At 37.2% G+C, this 18,455-nt stretch overlaps 1 protein-coding gene across 1 annotated transcript in view; it reads right to left on the bottom strand.

Annotated features, from left to right (window-relative positions):
- Positions 1-604: 604 nt before the first annotated feature.
- Positions 605-18,455, bottom strand: part of tn (tripartite motif containing protein thin) — a 72,633-nt gene continuing 54,782 nt past the window's right edge. The window contains exons 10-15 of the mRNA XM_018538604.1: positions 14,702-14,827; positions 5,288-5,824; positions 4,222-4,383; positions 3,177-3,333; positions 1,879-2,160; positions 605-1,343 (exon numbers count right to left, since the gene is read on the bottom strand). Coding sequence (XP_018394106.1) covers positions 912-1,343; positions 1,879-2,160; positions 3,177-3,333; positions 4,222-4,383; positions 5,288-5,824; positions 14,702-14,827 — 1,696 coding nt within the window. The 3' untranslated portion in view covers positions 605-911. The remainder of the gene's footprint in view (positions 1,344-1,878; positions 2,161-3,176; positions 3,334-4,221; positions 4,384-5,287; positions 5,825-14,701; positions 14,828-18,455) is intronic.

The following is an 18,455-nucleotide window of genomic DNA, read 5'->3' as shown; positions in this document are numbered from 1 at the left end:
GCTTTCAAATTGTTCACTAGATAATAAATCAACCTTGTGTAAAAATAATATATATTAATAAAAATAAATTATTTTGTTAATCTAGTCGCCAACGAAAATACTACATTTAAGATTTCACACACATCAGAATTAATCATTTATGCTGCAATCTGTGATAAATAATCATTTTCGTTTTTACAATAGATTTTTTTTTATTTATGAAGAAGCGCGAAAATCATCATATTGTAGTAAAAACTATTTTCATCATTTCGTTAGACCAAATTACGAATGCGATGAATTTATTATGTTCAGACAATATGGAAGTTATTTTCTAGGCAATGTGTGAATAATGAAATAAATTGTAACAAATTTCATAAGATTTACAAAAGGATTTTCAATTATGAGCAGTAAATAAAAAAATTTATGTTAATATTAATGATGAAACAGACTATGTGTGTAATAATGTCTCCCCAGCTAATTTAGCAATAAATTTAAGACATGCAAAAAATCTTATTAAAAATCACTAAATTAAAGTATCCAATATTGAAGTATATTTTTCGAAGTATTATATATGATATACATATATTAATTTTAATATAAAATTGTAATAATTTATATACCCTCTATATTGAAACAGTTTTATTTCCTTTTATTTTTTTTCAATTTCGAGCTTTGCTAAATATTCGTTAGAAAATTCAAATTGAAAAGTCAGTGCGAGTAAACTATTGGAAATTTTAACACTCGACTCCGTAGATTCAGACTTGTAGACGTCAATGTATTCTTTTATCCAAATATGCGATACTGTCTATAAATATTTGCTCATTAAAATTGCTTATTAAAAATATTAATAAACACGAATATCGGTCAATACGATAGGTATCCGTTTGATAAAAGATTAGAGTTTCTTCAGTATTAAAATGTAATCGACGAACTCAGAATACTTGAACCCGGTGATTCTCGCGATCGCAGACGACGATGTTGCCTGTTGATGTGACGGCGACACCCTCGAGACCTTTGAATTCACCATCACCGCTGCCCCAACAGCCGAAGGACTTGAGGAAGGCGCCGTCGGGGCTAAAGATCTGTATACGATTGTTGCCAGAATCGGCGACGATTATGTAGCCTTGATCATCTACGGCGACACCCCGCGGGAACTTAAATTGGCCCTCGTCTGAGCCCTCCGACCCGAAGGACGTCAACACGCGGCCGTTTACATCGAATATCTGCACGCGATGATTGTTGCCATCGCTGACGATCACTCGGTTGGTATTGCTTACCGCGATGTAATGTGGGTGTTCTAACTGACCGCGTCCACTACCACACGAGCCAAACTTACCCACAAACGTACCATCCGATTGAAATACCTGCAAACAGTCAGATATAAATAGTGTTATCAAAGCTAGCTTTAGATGCTGTGCTTTTAATAATCACAATTCATACTCTCCGGAGCTGACATGGATCAATGTTACTGACATTGGTATATCTCTTCGGAGCTGACGGATCTATTAAACCTACTATGCCGTGATTATTTAGACAATATAAAGATGAGAAAAAATAATTCAATTTTTTCTGTAAAGTAATAATGCTAAAATAAAAAGAGTTATAACTACTGCTTTTTAATCAATACATATTATGGCTTTCACAAACAAAAAGTGTCAGTATAACCGTGTTACAGATTTTTACATCAACTTCGGAAAATCAAAAACATTAAAGTTTGCTAAGCCTATATCTCTCTTTTCACTGTCTATAATTTTATTTTATCTGATAATATTATCAATAAATAGATATATCTGAACGAGCAAAATAAAATTTTATATTAATTAAAATTTTTTTCTCTCAAATGATTAATTAGCTAACTGCCATTTTGTTGCTCGATTAGCTTTACAATAAGGTACGCACCTGCACGCGGTGATTCTCCTTGTCGCATACGTAGATGAATCCGAGAGCATCGGTGGTGATGCCCCAAGGATAATTGAATCGGCCGTCGGCGGTGCCCTGAGAGCCGAAAGCTCGCAGGAAGCGACCGGATGGATCGAGCACCTGGATCCTGTGGTTGTAGCGGTCCGCGATGATGTACTGCCCGATCCGGTTTACAGCCACCCCGGCGAGGCAATCGAACTCACCCTCATTGCTGCCGTATGTTCCGAACTCCTTCATGAAGTTCCCATTACCGTCGAATACCTGCGGACCCAGCGGTGTGGTCGTTTACATTGAGAGCCGATACTAAAATCGGTCGACCGCAATAACCAAGTCTAGGACGAGAAATTTTTTCCTATATCTTATTTACGGTTGTCGATATTATGCGAGCGCCCGTAAAATCCTGAAGGCACCATACCTCAGCTTTATGAACTCATATCGGGTTAACTATTATTGCTTTAAGCGACGCGATGAATTTATCGAGGAACATATGATGTCAATATTAAATTGGAGAAATTACTGCGCGACAGAACGAGTCAGAATTACAATTTGTTACAATAATGTAATTTTTTATCAATTTTTTAAATAATTAATAGTTTTATACCGTTGGAAGTTTACTACGCCAATTGACCCGTCAAATAATTTCACTTTTCACATTTAATATTGTATTTAATTCTAGAATTATCGTACGAAGTCCAATTAAGCTAAAAGCTAGGACAAGCATTTAAGAATTCCGTTATCTGTTTGGATCCTCTAGCAGTCAATATTTTAACAGATCATGATAAGTGATTTCAATTTTTGTGTTATATATATTTTATTGGTAGATGTCATAAGAAGACATCTAACACATATTTCGTATCATTTCGAGATTAAATTTGTTAATGTACACAACTGTCAATTAAATTTGTTAATGTATAACGTTGAAATCATCATTCGACATCGAATTGACATCGATTCCATTGTTATTTCTCTTTAGAAAAGGTCTACATTATAAATATTTTGTCATTAAAAGAATAAAATGTATGAAAATCTGTTACATTAAAAGTGGCTTATTTCCTTTGACGTAATATTTACGTATCAATACACATTCTATAGTCGAGATAATTAGATACTCAATTATAATGACTGGATTTCTAATTAATGTGTGATCAGAATTTTCTGATTTATCTATTTTTAACCGGAAATTTTTCTCAGCGCAGCAATACTTTCAATATTAATAGCGTTATATGATTAAAAATAATCAAAGACGACCAATTTTAAAAATTACAAGAACGACTTACTTGAACACGATGGTTGGAGCTGTCGGCCACGACGATGGAGTTGTCCGGGCCGACTGCGAGGCCTCTCGGCCAGGTAAAGCATCCGGCTTCGCTCCCCCGCATCCCGAACTTAAACAGCTGCCGTCGCTTCAGCAAGTAATGACTCCTCCGACCATTGCTAGAATCAATTAACGGAACAGTGAATAAAGCTCATTACGTAAAGATTTTCCATCTTCCGGGCGGAATCGTCTGGTCATATAGTTAACCATGTGGTTACGCGCAAACGTTCACGTGAAGAACGCAGTTATTCTTCATCTGATAAAACTCCCAAAACCCTATTGTATTAAGAAAAGTTTGCAAAGAGAGAGTGCAAGGGGAGAGAGAAAGCGCGAGGGAGGAAGTGAAAGAAGCAAACTCGAATATAGTAGAGCTCTGTATCTTCATTGTGTGTGACGCTGTTCTTAGCGGAATGTTTTTCGTAAATCCACTTTTCAAGAGAGACGCGATGTTTCACTTCAGTAGAAACAGCGGTAGATCTTTGAGAATTATGACCGCGAGAGAAGTCCCGGAGAGAGCAGCGCAGCAGATAACGAGGATAAAGTGTTTTGATTGCAGCGGCTGGTTCTTCACCGACGGACCTCTCACAGTTCAAGCATACGCTCGTCCGTGGAATATTTAGAAAGCCACATGCGTTCTTTCTAACAGCTAGTGCCTCTTGTCCTTTCTATGAACTAGAGGAAAAGCAGATTACAGGAAAACTTGCTCCTCTTACTCAGGTGCAAGCTTCGCCAATAGGAACAGGAAAACCGAGCAAAACTTCGCGTCTCGCATTCAGCCGTTTCTTAAATTGAATTTCACGAAGATACGACGCTTTCATTCGTAAACTTTGAAGAAAAGATTTGTAATGTCGTGAAAAAGAAAATTGAGACGCCAGAATTGTCAAATTGTCTTGTCTCTTGTTTTTTACATTGTCTTTTACGTAACGTAATTATGTAAATAGACGTTGGAGATAGGCTTTTACGTCATCTCCTGCGTCTTTACGTAACGTAATGTGATTAAGACTTACCTAGTGGAGGAACCTGCTGCCGCGGGTATAACGGGAGCTGCTGTAGGGGACGTGGGGGAGCCTGACGGGTTTTTTTGGTCGTCGTCAGAGGATTCAAAGGATGTTTGCCCGGTGTGCCTTAAAGGCAAACCCAACGACAACCTTCGCGAAGCCGCACTGGTGCTGAAGAAATTATTTTAGCATTCGTATGAAATTATATTTGCGTTGACAATAAAAGAAAAGTGTTTGGTATTTATGACTACAGATTTGTTCGCGTTGTCAAGTTATCCGTCGTCATTTTAACGCGGTCATTTCAAAATGACGATAAACGACATCAGCTTATTTACTGAAAAGATTTATTTACGGACAGAACTCATCGTATTTAAATTTTCAAAAAACAAGTCCTTTTTGACTGTACAAAAATAATGTGCGGTGACTTTTTTAATATCAAATATGAAAAACAGAGTCAGAGAAGTATAAAATGTAGATTTTACCAATGTTATATCGAAATCTTGTTTATAGTTATTACTGTTATAACGTTAATTGTAATAATTATTTTTATAGTTCTACCAAAAAAATATATAGTTGACACCAAAAATGAGACTGATAAATTACAATTGCAAATTTTTCTCTCTCAGCATATTAATCTCGCCATATTAATCTCTGATAATAATTAATTACGGATATAATCGGATCGCTATTTCGTTTTCTTTCATAATAGTAACGTTCTGTATCATGCTGCATTAAACTAGCGCATGATGTAATCTGTAATAAATATGGTGATGTGCCTAATAATTACATTGATTCCAATGCGTGCATAATATTCTGAGCCATTGTGCGTACAATGCGATTAAAGCTTTATTGATACTATGTGTCATTGTATATTATGCTATTTGCAATGTGATTCGTAATTTATATTCATTATGTGGAAAATAGACAATTAATTACAGTCGTGCGTGGGGGCTTCGTCAAATACATATTTACAATAAACATGAAGCTCTGACAAATTACAAAGATTATGCTCGCTCTCTGCTTTTCCACGTTGCGTTTCGTGTATGCTCATTAAAAATTCTGTACTCGAGCCCACCTGGATGAAGGTATCGTGGAGGACGAGGAGGGCGGTTCCTTGTCCTTGGTGGTACGGTTACCGTATTTATTCTTGAGGTATCTGGCCCAAGAGCTCAATGCCGCGCCGTCCTTTTCCGTGCCCGGTCGATCACGTTCCGGGCTCGGCTCTCTTGACTTCAGGGCGTGGGTGCTGCGACTTCGTGCCAGTTCGGAGCCGGCGCCGTATTTCGCCGCCAGGTAGGCATTCGGTGACTGGGTTGTCGGCGATGGTGGTTCTTCGTCCAGGTCAAGGTCTTCGCCGCCAAAGTTGTGCGAGCTTCTGGAACGGGCCAGACGTTGTCGGCGTTCCTTCAGAGCTGCGTAACGGGATCTCGTCGACAAGGGTGAGTCGATATCCGCGTCCACGTCTCGTTCGCGTTCTCGCTCGCGATCACGCTCTCGCTCGCGTTCACGCTCACGTTCGCGTTCACGTTCACGATCCCGTTCACGTTCACGTTCACGTTCTCGTTCGCGAGATGCCATCATTGCCGCTTGGCTTCTGCTTTTGTTCAAGAATCTGAAACATTAGGTAAACAATCCGCTCGGTTCATCTGCATTAAGAATTGTTTCTTTTTATGTTAATATCGCAAGATGGAATCACTTTACTCTTGCAAAAATATCTTCACAGTAGATATAAAAACAACTTTATGATATTCAGTCTTTAAGAAAATAATTTATTGTTACGATCAATTTTCATAAAGTTTTAAAATAAAAAAATTATTAATTTAAATTTTTCAAATATATGTTAGGCATTAATTATAAAAGTTGCGGTTTAAAATTTGATAAAAAATTCTTTGTTGCATATAGTTATTTATACAAGAGCAAACTTCCATTTGACACGTATTACGTTTAATTCAACAATTATAACAAGTCATTACTGTAAAATACTAGCATAATTAAGCAGCAATAAGAGTAGTATTTATATAATCTCGTTTTATCTTTTTGCATCATGTATTTGCTAGATGTAGACTCTACAAAGAAGCAAAATAGACTCGTTGTTAATTATAAAAATGTTAAAACAACAATTAAATTTTCTATTATCACGTTCTCTAAATATTTTTGTTAATACATCTGTGAAAGGATATCTGAATTACCTCGAACATTTCTAAAACTTTTGAAATATCAACCGATAATCCTAATAGTATAAACAGTTTAAAGTTAGTTCATATTTTCTGGCGATCAACTTTTCCGAAAGAATTTTTTAACTATTCTCGAGTACCCTATTTTTCTTGCTCGATTTAGACTGCGATTATTCAACTGAATTCATGTAAATTTCAGGTAATTGCACGCCCTAAACATTGGAGGGTGGATGCGAGTGCTTCGACCCCAACACGCTTGTGGGAAAGATGATACCCATCATGAGAGCGAATAGTATCTCTGCGGTCGTATTTTCAAATGAGACCTCGCTTCGGACTATTTTGGTGCATGCGTGCCGCGTAGTGCAGACTGCGGTGTGTAAATGGACGCGCGTATGGACGCAATATCATATAACTAAAACGTTTATCGGTGGAACTGAATAGAATATCTGTATTTTGTTTTAATTGGAAAACTCAAGTCATTTTCAAAGTAAAAATGGCCGAAAGAAGTACCTCGCTTGTGCGCATCGCGCATTTATCACATTAACTGCACTTATTAGCGGTACTTTTATTATGCATTCATGAAGATAAAGGGATGTGTACACACACACATAGACACACATATATACGTATTCATTAGAAAAAAATACTCGACATTGGAAGAAGTAATTCGTTAAAAATTACGTTTGTAATTATTACCATTTTGTAAAATTAGTACTAATTAAACCCCAGTACGCCGTGTATAAATAACAAATGACATATTTACTAATTACAAGTGTACTACATTAAACTTATTTTGTGCAGTGTGCCCGCAGGAAACGCTATTTATGCGAAACTGAGGCATGCGCATTACACGCGAATATTAAAAGACACAATAATACACAGGCGTGTCGTAAATTGCATACGCTAATGAGTACGGGGGTAACAGAGTAACGAAGTTAAGGAACTAACTGCTTTTCATGTACATGTTGGTAGACTTTGTGTCGGTACTATTATCTCGTTTATAGGATTAAGCTTATGAGAACGAGATTTGCATTTGATTGTCCGCGAATCTATTCATTGTCCGTGATGTACAAAATTCTTGCAATCTCGAGTTGTACAGAAAGTGCGGGCGCATCAACGTCAGATGACTTTGAGGTTTTACATAGCGTATACAAACGACAAATAATAAGGGCACACAGGTAATGCTTTGCGAAATACCTGTTGAAATTTTCCCGCTTATCGCTCAAAGCATTATTACAGATATGGAAAATCATTATTATTACATACAATCATCTCGAGTATATTAATTCAACGAGATAACAATGAAATATAAGCTGCGAGATCAGTGTAATTAATTTCTATGCTAATTGCGTCTGAAGTGTGGTCTGTACACTTGCCGGAAGCGTTCATCGTCAGTGAGCAATTTATATTACTAGAAAGTGTCATTACACTTGTCGGATCGTGACACTGCGGGTTTTTTTACGCTTTTGGCTTTAATTTGAAAAAAAGATCTAATGCTTACGAAGCAGCCACTGATCTGATTCGATTCCAGCTCCATGGATGAGTGCAACTATCGGGGACCACCGATGCGCCACACTTTTTATCACAGATTCGTGAGACATCCTGTATACATGACTATGGTGAATATGCAGATAAGTATTTTACTATGATTTGTCATGCACATTACTCTCGTAAGCATTATTATCGAGAAGCGAAAGTTAGAGCTGTTAAGACAAGACTTATAAGACAAGAAAGTTGGGAGGTAATGTGTTTAATATAACGTCTTTGCCGTGAATGTTACTTTTTTTTTAATGATAACAATAACAATCTGTAACGTTAATACATCTTTACAGTAATAATAACGAATTCAATCGTTATTTTTATCTTGTTATTTTAGTGTCCTTTACTATCTATTTATTATTTGAGTTTTTTGATTACAATGTAAATTCCTGAAGATAAATTAAAAATAAAAATATTAATATAAAAAATTAGAAAGTATAAAGAAAAGTTTTGTATGTAGAGATTAGTTTTTAAAATTAAAAATTTTAATACTAATTATTACATTTAATGTTGATTGTTAAATAATGTAATTTTAAAGTCTAATATCCTATTTCAGTATTACAGAAAAAATAACGATAAAAATAATGAATCATTACTTTCTAAGTAACGGTAACGGTAATGCACTACTTTTTAAAATTATTTTCGCGTAACAATAACGTTATCCTGTCCCAATTCTGTTAGAAGATAATCGAAAAATTCGAAAAGAATTGAAGATATTAATAAAGTTACTTAGGATTAAAAGATTTAAACAATATTTAGGCTACTTCAGACTTTATCTCATTAAAATGTTTGATTTTAAATTTATTCCGATATCTAGCATACAAGACTCTAATCATATAATAGCATACAGACACTAGCAATTCATGTAAATGATTATTGTTGATTAACCACGAATAACTGGGGAAATGTAAATCTCATTGTATTAAACTGTAATTAACATCCTGGGGCGAAGTCGGTGTTGCGTAGAGTGGCGCGATGCGGATGAAATTTTCGGATTGCGTCAAACAATGTTTATGTAGGTTCGCTCGAATTTGAGAAAGTTCATGAATGTCCGCAAACTCTGGTATAAACATAGTTTATCGCACGCCCGGTTTGTATGACTTTGCACTGAACCTCCCCCAACTAAGTTCGTATTTCGCTCGTATTAGGTCGGGTCCCAGTGCATCGGTAGAACCTACGTGTCATGAAGTAAGAAGTTTCCAGTTTACGAAACTGGTAGATCAGATTGCGGCGTGGATCGATGGTTCTACATTTCTCCCAAACGGTTATGTAGGAACAGCGAAGTTTCGACAGTGTCGATTCGTTATAACGGCGAGCAGGGTGCAACGTGCTAAGAATATCGTCTAACATTATGCAGTAATCCATTTTCCAAGATAAAAGTCTATTTTTGTAATGAGGATTATATTGGAGAGGCTCAACTATATTTTTACTAGAGTTTGAGAAAAAAATTATGTAGTCTCCATTTAAAATAAAAAATATTAAAGTTAATATATATCACAAATAAAGTTTTTAATATCACCATTGAATTTTGTCTCTGTTACTGAAAAATATAACTAATTTTTATCGAAAATATTTATTATAATCGTATATTAATTAATCATTAATTATCATGGAAATTAAAGATTGTACAACTTTTTAATATTTTAATTTTTTTACGACAAACTATTATCTGTAAAAATGACGGAATGCGCATCCGAATTGCATAGTAGAGAACTGCAATGAATTAGTTACAAGTTATATTATATAATGTAAAATACTCAAATTTTCCGAAGAATAATTCTATGCAAAAGCAACTTATCTGAAGGAAATCCATTTCCTTTGTACCTATTTGTAATCGACCCAATGTTTTACCACTTACACATATTCTTGAAGTAATATTTCAGTAGAAATGAGCATGCAAGCGTCTTGAAGAGAGCACAAAGAAAATTTATATTATAAATTAAAATGTCATGCAATATTGTGAAACTTGTGTGTGTTTGAAATAATATTCAGTGTAAAAAAGCGAGAAATATCTGTTTATAAATAATTATTTCGCAAATTAGTAAGAATTTTATGAATTTTATCATTCAAAGTGAATCTCAAAAGTAATTCTTATGCAACGATTTCATCTCTGTTTATCATCTTGTTATAACACAAGGAAAGATTTTATAGATGTGTCAAAAAAATGGAATTACATCACAATATAATGTTAAATTGTTACACTTTCAAAGGAATAGAAAATTGAAAAGAAAATCACGCATCAGAGAATCAACAGTCCGTTAAACATCAAAGGAGCAACGATAATCCAAACCTTTGAGTTAAATAACATTTTACTTTTTTAACTGCCATGTCCAAATGTAAATCAATTTATTTCTGTGGTTGAATTGCTTAGTTCCAAAATAAACAATGTCTGTATTAATGTACACATTGATAAATGATAAGCTAAAAAGTCAAATTCTTAAATTGTTCAACTCCATTATTTTAGTTAAATTAATAATAAAATATATCGAATAGAAGCAGTACGACCTATAGAAATAATAAAAAATATGGAATTCAGTATAATTTGACATTATAAATTTAACAGTTTTTTTTTGTTTTTATCGATAAATGAGCCTTTAAATGTGCATTTAACATAATATATAGTGTACGTTACTATGCAATCATACATACCATAGAATCTTAAAAATAAATGAATGATTTATTGAAACAAGTTATAATGTGAATGCGGATTAACATTGTGAGATTTAAATGCGCATAAAGACCACTTTTGACAAACATTCCGATAATGAATATAAGTATAATCTCACGCTCGAAACACGAATCTGGATTGCCGTCTCCATCTGCCGACCATCGACGTCCATCAATCAATAATGGTACAATCCTAGCGTACAATTTGTTAGTGTAATAAATAAATATGCATTCTTCTCGTACTTATCGTATCCCGCTCTCTGGTATTTCACATAGATGACATATCGGGACAGGGAACATTATTGGAGAGAACGTAAGAATCTGAAAGATTTCGGGACAGAGAGTGAAAGATGACAGAGGACAGTAGGCAGCCAGGAAAAAACAAAAAAAAGAATAACTGGAAGAAACAGGTGTTATATACGAATAAGATTTGCAGGAGGGATCTGATACTTTATATTTTTATTATCACGCGTCGATACTGAGGACTGTTGAGAGGGAAATAAATAATACGAGTTATCACAAAGAAATGCAGTTTATTTACCACACCGACAAACTGTGACGTAAGCCTATTCGCTATAAGGAAAGAGTACAAAACTTATGATAGATAACGCGACGCGCGTGCGGAAGCGGTCGATCCGCGGTGGCCAGGCATCGCGGATCGACCGCCACCAACGTCTAGCGCCTCTACTTCTTTTTCTTAGGTACGGCTTTAACAAGCTCAATGCGAAAGCGACGAATTTAAGAATGGCTGCGTTCAGTAGAGAAAGCAGCTTTGCAACTATTGATAAGATTCTTTAACATCATTGGATCTTGTTTCTAGTTTCTCAAAGGATCGAAAAGTATAAACCAACCATATTGAAGGATCTGACAACAGTTACAAAGCTACTTTTTCGGTTGAGCGTAGCCGATGCCTCCCGAATCTCAGGTAGAAATCCTTAGAAGATCAAAATGACATCAAAAAGAAGTTATTTTAGAAAATATTTATAATGATATCATTTAATATACTTTTAACGACGATTTTGTGCTCAATCGTTGACATAATAATAGTTGATATTTCAATTAAAAAATTAAAATTTATTATCATGTTAAGAATTCATTACAAAATCATCGTCAAAAGTATCAAGTGACACCATTATAAATTTTCTTAAAATAACTGCTATTTGATGTCATCTTGATCTTATGATTTTATTTTACCTGAGACGTGACAATGTTATATGCGTGTGCGCTTGCACTCGCAGAGCAAAGAAAATGCGAAGCTATACCGTATTTCAGCGACGCGGGATCACGCTTCGCGGATCGACAAATGTAGGAACAATGGCGCTCGGCCGTAATTACGACTATCACAATGTATAAAAATGCAGGTTTACCGTGTGCATAGCGTGGACAAATAGCTACATTAATGTTCTCCGGCGGTACCTTTTTATCCGACGGCGTCAGCCAGAGGAGATGCAAGATGTGTGAGCTTCGAGCAGCAGTCTTTTCAATTTATATTTCTCTATACAATTTCGTTATTTCGCTCAAATTTTCTATTGTAATAATATTGATCAATTAATTTTTTATGTTGTTTGATTCCGAGATGTTTAGTTTCGAAAATTAATTGAAATATGATTATTCAGATATTAATTGGAATTCGGATGTGCGTAATGGTATTCGTTAATACTCACATAATTTGTTAAATAATTAATTAGTAAGAAACTATTTTCTTCTCTTTCAGTTAAGCAGGAAAAGAGCCAAACGATTTAAAAAGTTACAATATGTTCTCTACGAATTAAATACCTTATAACCTACGAAATTCTACAAATTATATGTTCTACGAAACAAATCAAAAGTAATCACAATTTAAGCATAATGTAAAGTTAATCTAGTAAACACCAACAGTATATATACATATACATATATATATATATATATATGTGTATATATAAAACACGACTGTTATAATTTTCCACTGAACAATATAACTGTAATATAATATGTTATATTACAGTTATATTGTTAAGTGGAAAATTATGACTAACAGTTATGTACTTGATGTTTGCTGGGAATATTTTGATAAAGTAAACAAGAGAGAGTATTTCCTTCAGAAAACTGCTGCATCGTTACTCGCGGCAAGACAGTCCCGTCAATTACTATACGTAAGCTTGTGCAAAGTCCACGGTCTTTCATCCTCAATGCCGAATCCGAGACGACGCGGGAGACAAAGAGAAAATGTGGGAGGAACCGGAGGATACTTGTATTTACGTAACGTCAAGGAGAGAGCTCCACGGATTTAGGGGAACAGATTCGTTAGAATGCTGTAACACAGTACGGACACACAGAAGACGGTGGTTACCATTTGCATCGGTACACTCATACTGGCACTGGACGTTTCCTCGTGCTCGTCGGGCCCTGACTGCTCGGTGCCCTTCGACCGCGTAGCGTCCGCGACTAATGCACCATTCTCAATGTTAGTTTTTGAATCTACGAGGTCAGTCGTTTGAGAACAAATCGTTTTCTCCTGCGCGCTGCTAGCCTCTACGAGCTCTTCGTCGAGCTCATCGTCGTCGTCGTCGTCGTCGTCGTCATCGTCGTCAAGTATAACCCACCCGTTCTCGTCGATGTCGCCCGTATCTTCGATCCCGTCGAACCCAATCGCTCCGTTCGCGGACTCGGTTCTAGTAACGTCTCGATTGGAAGAAGCTTCAATTGGAGAAGTTGCCCGATCGGACTCGCTTTCCGACTCGTCGGAGACCAGCCATCCGTTCTTACCCAGACTGCTCTGTCTGTATACGCGACTTCTCGGCGGAACCTCGGTGAATCCTTGCCATTCGCTCGAAGGAATCACCTCAGCATCGTCGATGATGATGCTCGACCGTGTGGAAGAATCCTCGAGGTTGCTAGACATCTCGTTGTGTCCCTCTTCGGCAATTCTTGGGATAATTTCGTCAGTACGTGTCCCTGCTGCGTCGTTGATGTCGCTGATAGAGTCCGCAGTCTGTTCAAGTGGGCGATCGACCGTGGATTCAGAATCCTGGATCGTGGATACTGTTCGCAGATCATTCGGTAGATCTTGCTCTATATCCTGCTCCGTTACCACCCAGCCATTGTCGTCGAACATCTCCTCGATGCTCCTCTCGTCGATTATAGAAGCGCTCCGACGCTTCAGATCCCTCTCGTAACGGTCGTCAGGCATCACGCTGCTTTGGATGTTCGAGCTAATACTAAGTACCGTGGTTTCCTCGTCACTCTCGGAGTTCGAGGACTCTTTATTCTCCTCGTTAGCCTTGCTTTCAGCGTTATCGTTATCGTCGTAATTTCTATCATCCTTATTTTCCTTTTTCTTATTCTTCACGTTGCAGTTTTCATCTCGAGACTCGTCTTCTTCCTCATTTTCCTCCTCGGAGCCACTTTCGGAATCATTTTCCGATTCGCTGTAAGACATCGTTCGTCCACTAATGGAACTCGAACATTCGGAAATACTGTGAGACTCTTTAGATCTCGAGCGATCTCTGCGCTCGTCGATCATCTCAACGATTTGATTCGTAGAATCTAACATAGGCTCTTGGGCGACAATCGCATCAACGTCTTCTACGATGATTCGGAAGATACTAGAAGCGTCCTCAAAGTCACGCTTTTCAGATGTTATTTCTTCTGTGTCGCTTCTTCTCGTGTCGGAATCATCTTCAGTCACAAGAGTAGATTCGTCCCGGTTGCGACTTTCTTCGTTCCCGGAATGATCTTGTACTAATGCGTCGTCTTCGAGTGTCACACTCGCAACTCGACTACCGCCGCGGCTATTCCCGAGGAGACTTTCGGGTTCGCTTATCGCGAGGTAGGAAGAGGTGGATGAGGTGGTCGATTTGTCCGTAATAACGTCCGTTTGTGCCGAGCTAGTGTTCGTCGCCTGCGATTTAAGCGCGTCCCCGTCGGCGTCGACGTCATAAGCGGAATCCGCGATCGTAGCCGTAGTCGTGATTACTTTACCGTCGTCGACGCGACCGGCCGAGCACCTGTCGTCGATACCGTCCGCGCTAAACGTCCTAAAACGATTACGGTCGAGGGGGTTACTGGAATTAGAAGTGGCCTCATCATGAGCAGTCGTTTGACCGTGAGCTACGTGCGCTACGAACCTGCTGGTGTAGCCGCCCGGCGTCGACGTCGTCGTCATCGCGGCGCCGCCACCGCCGCCGCCGCTCGGCGTCATCGTCGTCGTCATCGTCACGGATTGCGCGGGGCTGCCCCTCGGCGACGAATACCTGAGACACGAGTGATCGGTAGGAATTTTCTTTTTTTACTCTGGGCTTCTGATTTAATTCTACTACTATTACTAAGGGATAAGTGCTTTGGGGTGCCGGCTTGATTGCGTTCTCGAAAATACAACTCATCGAGCGACGTACAATAGCACGTCGGCTTCGATAATCTTTCTCTCTTTAAGATTGAGGTCACGTTTATTTCCTAACTGCCACTGATTCTTAGGCAAGCTTATCGCGCGTCTTCCATTAGGATTGAGACGCGAGATTGCACGATTAATGAGCTTTGATGATGTTACCGCATGTATTTATCTTACTCTATACATTTCAAGCCAACTTAACATCTAATTAACTATTATAATTTAATTTTCCGTTACATAAGAAATAAATGATTTTGAAATGATAGTTAAATTATAGAACAGAAATCTCCCAATTTCTAGCTAGGATGAGCAAATTGTTGAATACGATTTTAATCAAGTAATCAATAAAAACATCAATAAAAATAAAGGTTAACTGATTTCTTAAATGGAAAATGAATGCACCGTTTTATCACGCGCTTCTCGAGTGCAAACGCGTGCTCGCGATCAAATTTACGCGTCCTAATGTATTACAATTCATCGCCAGACTGAACGGCTAATCAGTTTCCGCAACGCTACGTGGAAAGTTTCTGATAGCAGCTGACGCGATGGGGAACGGGCCACGTGATTCTTTTACAAAAGCCCGAGGGAGTCGTCAGGTCAGGCCAGAGAAAGCACTTACGGCTTTGCCTGGTCTCTCCCTATTCTCTCGACCGCCTCTCGTTTCCTTAGGCCACAGTTTCGGGCTAGGGGATTGCGACTGTTGAGAGAAAGGATGGGGTGAGTTTACTTCGAAATTCAGCGCGAGTGAGCGCATTCGTATGCTCTCGAAAGCGATGGAAGAGAACGTCGCATGTACGCGATGCTGCCGTTCTCGTAACGAGCGCAAATAAACACGCGGAAACTCTGTGATAGTTTGTGCGAGCAACGAACGTGCAAGTTGGCAACATCGAATTTTTGAGTACCGAGAGAAAAAGAGAGAGAAAAAGAGAGAGAGAGAGAGAGAGAGAGAGAGAAAAAAAGAGAGAGAGAGAGAGAGAGAGAGAGAGAGAGAGAGAGAGAGAGAAATAATTGCTTTTGAAAATCATGTATCAAAAAAGAGAAATGAAAAAAGACAGAATTGCAGCTAATCTTCACTCAATTTCACGTGAGAAAAGAAGAAAATTGAAGATATTGAATAAGTAAATATATATATATATATATATATATATGGGGCATTCCATCAGAGCAGCTCTGTGAAGTTGGCACCCCTAATTGCGAATTTTGATAAAATCATTATTGCATTCGTTTGTCCACTGTTTGTCCACGTTTGTCCACCCATTATTTTCGTTTGTCCACCCTATTTTTATTGTATTTTTCATTATTAAGAAAAATATAATAATAATAATAATAAATAGTAGTAATAATATAATAATAAAATCCAAAAGTTTTCGAGTGGCACACTTGTGGGATGGAATGCCCCATATATATATTTATTTTCATCCTTTTTGATTTTTATTTTAATGAATATAACTTCTATAGAACATTTTCATTAATTTTTCTATATTTTCCTAATGTTCCATCATTTTATTACCTCAACTATTCTTTTTACAATCTTTATTGTGCATAAGTTTTACTTGTATTTCTATTTGATAATGACTCGAATGAGTGAAGATTTTCGAAAAGGCATTAATTGTCAACTGCTATGAATAAATTTCTGAGATACAGTATCACAATTGTAATATAAATAAATATTGTTATCTCTTATACATATTAAAACGTAACATAGCTTCATTTTTTTATTTATATTTGTATGATAAATAAAATGGCCAGGCAAGATAATTTTTTCGAGATCAAAAATTTTTTTTATTATTATATTAGTTAAGGATTAAGCCTCTCGCTTATCGTACGGATTCGTTCTAAGAAATGAGAAATACTTGCCTGGTAGAAGGTGAGTCTTCCTTACTTCCTCTCCTAGCTTCAGCGCTACGAGCAAGAAGAGGTCCAATGTCAGTACGCGCCATGGCGGATTCGCTTCTCTGACGATCTTGAGAAGTAGCGGAAGTCGTAGTTGGAGTAGTCTTGGACGGATGACCATCTGTTTCCGACTCTTCCTCTGTGTCCGACTCCGTCTCCTCAGAAGAGCTGCTTGTTTCTTCGTCTTCATCCTCCTCTTCTTCCTTCTTCTTTGCCACTGGTTCCTCACGCGGCGTCTGAACCGGCGGTGGTGGAGCCGCACGGTTACCTAAAAATCCAAGAATTCATGTTGATGTCATTTCCATTTTTAATTTCTTGACGTAATTATAGAATTTAATTCACACAATTACGATAAATCTTACATTAAGAAAAAAGTATTTATAATAGTATTTGTGACCACAATTGCTTAGTAAAATAATCATAATTAAGGAGCATTTTTATTATTACTATGTTAGTAATTTATAATTTTAAAGAATACATATATAGTTAGCAATCAGTATATATTTCGTAATTGATGATAAATGATATAACAGGATTCAACATTAGTCGCAAATCAATAGCAAGCTTTTTGCAAATATTCTTGACATTTCTGATTGGCTGTTGTAACAAGCGTACATAAATTAATCGATTTACGATTAATGTAGATCGAATCAGCTTAAAAAGTAACATTTAAGCACCTTTAATAAATATATTTTAAAGTTTTCTTTTCATCTTGTGATCGAAATTATTGTACACTATACAGGAAAATTAGACTTGGTTTTAATATTATTATAAAGAAATATCGTAATATTGAGTTAAGCAACACAGATAAAGGATATGGTGAGCGACAAGCGGTGAGGACCTGTCGCGGTGCATAGGAATATGCTCAGGAAGAGGGTTGTCTTTCCTTTATGTCGTCTACATGTTCACAGTTGACAGAAACAAGATGCGAAAGCGAATTGATCATATCGACCAACGGAAGAGGTCGGAAACAAGAGGTAGTAACGCGAATATCGTCACGTCCGCCTGCGTGTCTCGTTTACGGCAAAATACATTGCTTCCCCGTCTTAACGTGAGTTTCAACGGGATATGACAACCGGGATACAGCGTCGGAAAAGCGGAGCGACAACGTTAACTAAGAGCGCTGAATGGATAACGTAATTATCGTGCCGTGTACTGCTCTGCGCCTTTGCTTGTCGGTGGATGCCAATTTCAGTGAACTTTCGAATCTTGCGATATCGCCATCGCGATTACATTTTCGAATTGCAACGTTGCAATTCGTTGCACATTCGTGTGGTGCTTCACGCGGTAGTGTTTTACGCACACCCTTCGCATACTAAATTGTAGGGCGATTGTGATGGATATGCGAACATTCACGATCGAACACGGACCGCCTTTCTACATCAAACCCAATGTTTGTTTGTTAAGGTTGAATCAGGTATAGTCTCTGCAAAAAGTGACTGAAATTGAAAATTTATACTTTCCGTATAAAAGTGAATGTCATATACATACAAAAAAGTAAATACCGTTCGATAAAGTTAATATTTGCATTTAACAACGCCATTTTATAGTTTAAATAAAAATTTTATTATTTTTTATTTTTATTTAAAAAAAAAAAATTT

The sequence above is a fragment of the Cyphomyrmex costatus genome, unplaced genomic scaffold, assembly GCF_001594065.2.
Source record: "Cyphomyrmex costatus isolate MS0001 unplaced genomic scaffold, Ccosl1.0 scaffold193, whole genome shotgun sequence".
Lineage (NCBI taxonomy): Eukaryota > Metazoa > Arthropoda > Insecta > Hymenoptera > Formicidae > Cyphomyrmex > Cyphomyrmex costatus.
Note: the sequence above shows the minus strand (reverse complement) of the source record. Positions and strands in the feature narration are given on the sequence as shown.